Here is an 8,517-nt window from a genome sequence, read left to right as displayed (position 1 = left end):
GCAAGTAGATAAATAGGTACCACTTTGGTGGGAAGGGAACAGCGTTCCGTGCGCCTTGGTGTTTAGTCATGCCGGCCACATGGCCACGGAAGCGTCTTCGGACAGCGCTGGCTCTTCAGCTTTGAAACGGAGATGAGCACCACAACCCTAGAGTTGGATTCGACTGGCTTTTGAGCAAGGAAAGCTTTACCTTTACTTTGCCATTCAACCTCTGCCTTATATATATGCTCTGGTAAGTTCCATTTCACTGTGTCTGAGGAAGTGTGTGCGCATTAACACTTTGTTGGTCTTGAAGGTGCCACTGGACTCAGACTTTGTTCCGCTGATCAATTAATCTCATTTGTACAACAGGCATGTGTGGGGGGAGAAATCCCTTTGGACCAGAGTAATACCTGAAAGGGGGGGCAGGGTGATATTCCGGGGGGGGGAACCTCAATCCTGATAGACTCTTCAACCACACCTTGTTTTGTCAGCAAAGGAATGCCTTCTAGCAACAGGTTCTCAGAGTTGCACAGTTTGTGGATTATAGTTCCCTCTAAGGTGTGGAGTCTTGTGAACCAAAATTCTGCTTTGTGAGCCAATAGCATTAAAGTCGTGAGTGAGCGATTTGGTCGCTGCATAACTTAGTTTGCTCTGGAGCCATCCTTCCTGAGCGAAGACAAAAATGTGTGAGCCAGAGGCTAAAAAACTGTGAGCTAGCTCACACTAACTCAGCTTAGAGGAAACAATTAGAGCTGCTGTGTTGGTGTAAGAATGTTCCCTAGTGTGGATTTTAAGAAAACTCTTGAGACTTTCTCCTAAACGTTTATGTCAACTTCGGGCTCCCATCTGCAAACATCCCTGCTGGGGAATGGAAGGATGCAGAGGATAAAGTGAGACGAGGAGGGCTGCATTCAAAAAACAGGCTGTAGCACGTCGAAGCTTTTGGTGATCGGTTTCAACAAATGAGCCCAGGACAAAAACGCCCTCCCTTTTGTTTCCCATGTCTGTTGGAAAGAGCAGTCCTTAAAGGCACCTATTCCAATTATGGCTAGTACTTTTTGATAGACTCCGAGCATTGGACACTGATGTGTTTAATCTGGGGGCTGACGCTCAATGAATGAGGGAGAAGCCATTTCAGACACAGAAGAGTTGGGATTTATACCCTGCCCTTCACTCAGAGTCTCAGAGCAGCTTACAATCTCCTTCCCCTTCCCTCCTCACAACAGACACCCTGTGAGAGCTCTGAGAGAACTGCTCTGAGAGAACTGGCTGCATGTGGAGAAGTGGGGAATCAAACCTGGTTCTCCAGATTAGCGTCCGCCACTCTTAACCACTACACCAAACTGGCTCCCAAGCCTAGAAAGGGAAGAGGCGCTTGAGTCAGGAGGATGGAGAGGCCAAGGCTGAAATTGAGAGGTTTGCCAGGCTAAGCTATGATTGGTCGGGTGGGGGGGGGTGTCAGCTTGAGGCTTCTTCCAAAAATATAGAAACAGAATTGGAATGAGGGTTCAGAATTCAGTTTCCTGAGATTCTCGGCTTTTTATTCCTAGGGTGAAAAATAGCCCCACACTTCTCAACCAACCCTCCCTCCACTGGTTCACTATTCATGCGTCTCCAGTAGGCAAATGCCAGTGCTCCAATATTTACCACATTTGTAGCTTCATTTTTTTCCCTGTCACACCATCCCCTGGCAAGCCTGGCTCTCACAAGCTGAAGCAACTCAATTTAAGCTCCTCTGCAGTGTTTGCTCAGTTCCTTTATATATTAATACTTTACTTTTTCTCCCCAGTGGGGGATCCAAAGCAACTTACATCATCATTTCCTATATTCTCCCCTTTTGTAGGTGAAGAGAACATGACTGGCCCAAGTATTTACCACATTTGTAGCTTCATTTTTTTTCCCTGTCACACCATCCCCTGGCCAGCCTGGCTCTCACAAGCTGAAGCAATTCAATTCAAGCTCCTCTGCAGTGTTTGCTCAGTACCTTTATATATTTTTACTTTTTCTCCCTAGTGAGGGCTCCAAAGCAACTTACATCATCGTTTCCTATATTCTCCCCTTTTGAGGTAACGTAGGTGAAGAGAACATGACTGGCCCAAGGTCACCCAGCAGGCTTCCAGGGCAGAATGGGCATTCAAACCTAGGACTCCCGGATCCTAGTCTTGCCCTTATCCCCTCTGGCTTTCAAAGCAGCAGTACAGTTGGGGTGTTCTTTTTTTTGCCTTTTTGATTTCTCGGGGCCATCTCTCTACTATGATTATCCCTCCCCCGAAGAACGTAAGAAGTGTCTTGCTGAATCAGCTCCAACATCCTACCTGTTGCAGATGACCACCCACATGGGCATCCTGAACACTTGGCGCTCAAAAGTTGACCAAGTAAAGGTGTTGCAAAGAATTACAGGAGAGGGAACAACTTTTATTCATTCCCCTCCTGTAGGATTCAATAAGCTCTCGGGAGTTGTTTGAACCACTTCTTTCTCTTCTCCTCCCACTGCAACTTCTCCTTTGCTCTCAGCTGTTCTCAACATTCTATCCTTTCTGGGCATATTTAGTTCTCAACATTCCATCCCTTCTTGGCATATTTAGTTCTCATCAGGCTGGTGTTTCTTTCAGCTAATTTATGCAATAAAGCAAACTAGAAGGATTTTCCTACCATGCCAATGCATGACCAGCTTCCATCACCCGCGCACGGGCAACTGAGTCACCTATTTGATGCAGCGCCAGCTAATAGCCACCAAGTGGTTACCCCACCTCCACAGACTTAGCCAAACCTTTATTCCAAAGTCATTAATAACAAGACACAGAAGCAGCTCCACAACCATCAGTGGGAGACAAAGCCCAGTTTATTGCCCTGCTCCAGTTTCATCATGGGGGGGGGGGGGATGAGCGGTGGAGGTTACCCCATCATCCAACCTTCAGTCTCTCTTCATCCTCTCCTCTTTCTCCCACCCTGGGTTGCTGGGCCCACCGGCTCTCGATCCAAAAACCAGCTTCTCCCCGAGGTCGAGCTCATCAGTCTGGGATCTGGGGCGTCGGGGGCTTCTCCATGCTCAGAGCTTCCACGTACCAGTCGGGCAAGAAGGTGTACTCGGAATCACGGTGCACAGTGAAGGAAACAGGGTGCCCCGGTTCCCAAGCAAAGAGATGGACCAGCCTGGAGTGGAAGCAAAGACCGTGTTAGGGAATCTGGAAGGGAAGTGCAACCAAGTTAATGCCTGCTTCTGAGCCAAGAGGAAGGTATCACTCTGAATTCTTCGTATTCGAGTGTCTCTTCTGTTTTGCCTTATCATAAGAACATAAGAGAAGCCAATGGCCCACCTAGTCCAACACTCTGTATCACACAGTGGCCAAAAATACCAGGTGCCATTAGGAGGTCCACCAGTGGGGCCAGTACACTAGAAGCCCTCCCACTGTTGCCCCCCCCAAGCACCAAGAATACAGTGCATCACTTGCCCCAGACTGAGAGTCCCTATCTATACCTTGTGGCCAATAGCCACTGATGGACCTCTGCTCCATATGTTTATCTAAATCCCTTTTGAAGCTGCCCATGCTTGTAGCCGCCACAACCTCCTGTGGCAGTGAATTCCATGTGTTCACCACCCTGAGTGAAGAAATAATTCCTTTTATCTTCTTAGATTCTGTGTAAATGGTCTTGTGTTAACTCTCCCTTCTCTTTGCCCTCCTACCTTCCTGCATTCCCTTCATTCTGCTAGTACTAATCTTGCCAAGCATCACACACATATACTGAGGTGTGTTCTTTCCTCACACACATCCATTTCCTATTACAGCACCTTCACAAATTTCCTTCCCACTGAAGCCTGTACGGCTTCACCAACCTCCAACTCTTGCTTTTAATTTTTTCTTTATAAAGCTGCCTCATACTAAGTCAGAGCATTGGCTCACCCGTCTCAGGTTGGCCTTTAACGACGATCACGTAACTGAAGCTGCCAGGGATTAAACCAGCGTGGTGTAGTGGTTAAGAGTGGCAGCCTCTAATTTTGGAATACTGCATTTGCTTCCCCACTCCTCCTCCACATGAAGCCTGCTGGGCAACCTTGGGCCAGCCCCAGTTCTCTCAGAGCTCTCTCAGCCCCGCCTACCTCACAAGCAATACTCCCTCTAAGCTGTGGAGTCTCGTGAGCAAAAATTCTACTTTGTGAGCTGCTGGCCTTAAAGCTGTGAGCGAACAATTTGGCTGCTGCCTAAATTAGTTTGCTCTGGAGCCATCCTTCCTGAGCGAAGACAAAAATGTGTGAGTTGGGGGGCTAAAAAACAGCTAGCTTACATGAACTCAGCTTAGAGGGAACACTGCTGACAAGTTGACTGTTGTAGGGAGAGGAAGGGAAAGGCAACTGTAACCCGCTTTGAGACCCCTTAAGACAGAAAAGCGTAATATAAAAATCGACTCTTCTTTTTCTTCTAAACCGCCAGTTTGGTGTAGTGGTTAAGTGCGCGGACTCTAATCTGGGAGAACTGGGTTTGATTCCCCACTCCTCCACTTGCACCTGCTGATGTGACCTTGGGTCAGTCACAAGCTCTGGCACAGCTGTCCTTGAAAAAGAGCAGTTTGTGTCAGAGTTCTCTCAGCCCCACCCACCTCACAGGGTGTCTGTTGTGGGTAGGGGAAGGGAAAGGAGTTTGTAAGCCGCCCTGAGACTCCAAGTGAAGGACTCCAATCTCTTCTTCTTCTTCTGAATGGTACCAGCTAAGCTGCAGTTCCTCCTCCTGCTTAGGGGAGCAAGAGGCCTACTTAAAAGTAAGTCCCATTCTATTAAATGGGGCTTACTCAGAGGAAAGTGTTTTTAGGATTGCGGCCTTAATGTAATTGTTTTTATAACCACCTACCCACCCCTTCTCCCATTTTCAGTTTCTCAGCTTCCCTCAGTAAGGTTAACTTTAGCCTGTTAGTTAGTTGGTGAGGGAGAGAGTTAGGAGATGAGGCGAGACTGCTTGTTCGCTGTTGGGCGCCTACTGCGGTTGCGCGATATTTGACCAACACTCACTTTGGATTGTCCTCCGTCACCACTTTCTTGACAAAGCTGAGGAAGGCTGCACAAAAATTCATACACACGGCCGGCTTCCAGCAGCCTGGGTCTTCCTGCCAGAAAAAGAAAAGGAGGTAAAGCATTATTAAGTGCCGGGTGGATTCGCACCACTCACCTCAGGCTGATTGACCTCCTTAAATAAGTACAGAAAACAGCTTAAAATAGACGAACAGCTGTAGTCATATAGCCTATGCGACTAAGGCCTGTCTTTTCTACATCCAACAAGGTCTCCGTGAAGCTTGTGGGCACCTTTGGAATTCAGACACAGTGGGGCGAGCGCAGTGGCAAACCGGCTGCTACAGGAGGCACAGCCAGCCACAAAGCAGCTGCCGCAGCTTACTTTCAACCGCACAGTGAAGATCCTCGTGTTGTGGAGGCAGCTGGTGCCAAAGCAATATTTTTTTAAAAATCGGCACAGCCAATTGAATCTCCAACAGCCAATCAGAAGCCTTGCTGAGCAAAAGCCTCACAGACTTTCTAAAAACGCTTGGTGGGCACCGCGTTGGGGACCCCTCCACAGACTTTCTAAACACACTCGGTGGGCACCGCGTTGGGGACCCCTGCGTTAACAGCAGAGAAAGGTGTTTTGAGAACTCCTAGCCACCTTCAAGGTTCAGACTCACCCTGATCAGCTGGAATATCTTCATGGTCTCAAAGGTCTCCAGTCCCACCACGGAGCCATCCGGTCCCCGATATCCAGCCACAATCCGTGACACGCCGGGCAGGAAGGACTGAGCCCACCACTTGATCATCTTGTGCCTGGGAATTAAGCGGCAATGCACCATCTGCACAAATCCTGGTCTTCCCCCTCTCCTGCCTGAGAATCCACGAGTCCCATCCCTGCCTCAATTACCACAACCTACCATGGCCAGCCACACCAGTTCAGCCACAAAAGTGGCTCAGGGGCTTGGCATGCAGAAGGTCCCAGGCTCATTCCCCAACCATCTCAATCGAATCATATAGTTCATGATGTGAAAGACCACTGCCCGAGCATCAAACCATTTACACTGTGTTCCATTGTGATTCAGACTTCTTCAGGCTATTGGGCTCCGTCTCTTATTCCTATTATAGTCATTGCACCTTTGAATTTTACTGGTTTTGGAAGACAATATCTATACCTCTTGACAAAGGCTTGGTTCCGAAATGACTCGTATCATTGGCCGCGCCGCCATTCACAGAAGAGATAAACAACTGCAGTGGCATTTCTGATGCCTTCTTTAGTTCTAGAGAAGAGAATGATAGACCGTGGTGCCGTGACTGTTTTGCGTCTCCTTTAAAACTCACGCTCATTATTCTATTCAGCCACATTGTCTTTGTCAGCTTTATACTTCATAGAGTTTGTTGTTCATACTGTGTCAAATATATCTGTAATTTCTTGTGGAATCTATGTAATTTAGATTCATGTGCATTTACATGTGATTGTTATGATCCTTTATTTCAATTGGACTGTAGTTTCGTGCATTGATGCCTGGTATTTTTTGTCTCTGGGGAGTTATTCTTGTTTTTTGCCTGTGACTCCTCCTCATACCTGTTTCTTTAACTGCTAGTATTTGAGACCTCAGAGAGCTGCTGCCAGTCACAACACCAACCTTGAAAGACCAAGAGTCTCAGTTTAAAGAACTTCATATTATGTTCTTCAGGGATCCACAAATGTTGGCGCTCTCTGGTAGCCTGTGCAAATCCACGTTCGTTCATAATGCTGCTTTCCTCCCTCAGGATTAACAAGTGTGGCCTTGGCTGGGAAAACACACAGAAATAGGGAGGTGCTCTGAGGCCTTGTGTGACTAAATCCCTGCCATTCTCCACAGCTCTGAGGCAGGTATGTTTTAAAGAGCTGGCGGGATCACATGCTCAGGTCAGTAATCCTCAGTGGCTTGGGAGCCACCTGTGGCTCTTTTGAGCACCATTCCCCAATGTGGCACCTGCCCCTGTGTTTCAAGAAGATGGGCACGGCCTTGGCCTGGCAGGGCTTGTGGAAGGCAGGCAGTTCTCACCTTGAAACAGCAGCTGCTGAAGGAACCTGTAAGCTGTGGGCCTACCTGAGGCACAGGCCTTACACCAGGGATGCAAGTAAGTGTGGCTCTTTTGGTTGATTGTAACTGCAGACGTGGCTCACCATGGAGGGAGTACCACCGGGGTTAGAGCCTTGAACTAGGACTCGGGAGAGAGACAAGTTGAAACCCCTTGGAGAAGAACTCTTGAAATTAAAATGCACGGACTGAACAAGCTTGTTTATGTGTACTAAAACCTTCTGCCTCCTAAGCATGTAGAATAACATGGAAGCACTGTCATCTCTCTCAAGAGGACTAATTATTAAAAGTACTATTATTATAATCAAATGGCCACCTACGTGGTGTGAAATTACAGTCCCTGTTCAGACTAAAGAAAGGCATAGGATGTGAGGAAAATAACAGATGAAGGATGACGGAAAACCAAAAACAAAGAGATGAACCGCCAAGCCAAAAAAGATAAGGCATGGATGCTCCAATCTGGTGTAGTGGTTAGGAGTGTGGACTCTAATCTGGAAGAACCGGGTTTGAGTCCTCGCTCCTCCACATGCAGCTGCTGGTGTGACCTTGGGTCAGTTACAAGTTCTCTCAGAGCTGTTCTCTCACGAGCAATTCTCGAAAGAGCTCTCTCGGCCCCACCTACCTCACAGTGTGTCTGTTATGGGGAGGTGAAGGGAAAGGAGAATGTAAGCTGCACTGAGGCTCCTTTGGGTAGTGAAGGGCAGGGTATAAATCCGATCTCGTCTTCTTCACCAGTGGACCACAAAACAGCCAGTCACATTAAGGGAGCAAGTAGCCAACTGAATGACAGACCAACTTAACAACTGTCATTAAGTCTAGCACTGTTACATTATGTACACCGGTGGTATTCAGAACTTTTCACAATGAAAGGAAAAATACCCCTTCCCACATCAAATGTGCTTGGTAAGGAGCCCTTGGGTATTCAGAGAGAGTTCTAGAGAAGGGGTTACTGTTTCAGGGTGCACACATGGTCCATGAGGTGTGTGGCCCAGGCCTGTCAGGTCTCATGACCACCGAAACCAGGATGAACCCCATTCTCCTACACCTGCATGTTGCAGGAACCAACCAGAAGTGGTGAGCAGGCTGACTTGTCCACCGTTAACGCCTCTCCTCACTGAGAAGCCGTTGAAAAGTGCCACAGATTTCAAAGTCAAAAGCTGTAGTTATAGACAGACAAGATTGGATGAGGGAAGGGGGGGGGGGGGGGACAACTGGGGGGGGGGGGGGGAGACTACAGTGTTGATTCAGACACCATGGTAGCCGAGGAGGGGAAAAAAATCATTTCAGTACAACAAGGTCTCCCTGTTGATTCAGTGTTGATTCAGACACCATGGTAGCCGAGGAGGAAAAAAATCCCAGTACAACAAGGTCTCCCTGCCTGACAGGAGTTTGTTAAATCTCTCTGGCCCAGAAGGTTGGGTGTTTGAAGCGTATATGCCACCTTTTGCCTACAACACCCCC

The 8,517-nt window shown here is 48.0% G+C and overlaps 1 protein-coding gene across 1 annotated transcript in view; it reads right to left on the bottom strand.

The window, feature by feature from the left end:
- Positions 1–2,836: 2,836 nt before the first annotated feature.
- LOC107105478 (decapping and exoribonuclease protein-like) overlaps positions 2,837–8,517 on the bottom strand; it is a 14,642-nt gene continuing 8,961 nt past the window's right edge. Inside the window, exons 4-7 of the mRNA XM_015405454.1 lie at positions 6,120–6,249; positions 5,650–5,785; positions 4,985–5,079; positions 2,837–3,135 (exon numbers count right to left, since the gene is read on the bottom strand). Of these exons, the coding sequence (XP_015260940.1) occupies positions 2,994–3,135; positions 4,985–5,079; positions 5,650–5,785; positions 6,120–6,249 (503 nt within the window). The 3' untranslated portion in view covers positions 2,837–2,993. The remainder of the gene's footprint in view (positions 3,136–4,984; positions 5,080–5,649; positions 5,786–6,119; positions 6,250–8,517) is intronic.

Source organism: Gekko japonicus, unplaced genomic scaffold (genome assembly GCF_001447785.1).
Source record: "Gekko japonicus isolate JY-2015 unplaced genomic scaffold, Gekko_japonicus_V1.1 scaffold1799, whole genome shotgun sequence".
NCBI lineage: Eukaryota > Metazoa > Chordata > Lepidosauria > Squamata > Gekkonidae > Gekko > Gekko japonicus.
Note: the sequence above shows the minus strand (reverse complement) of the source record. Positions and strands in the feature narration are given on the sequence as shown.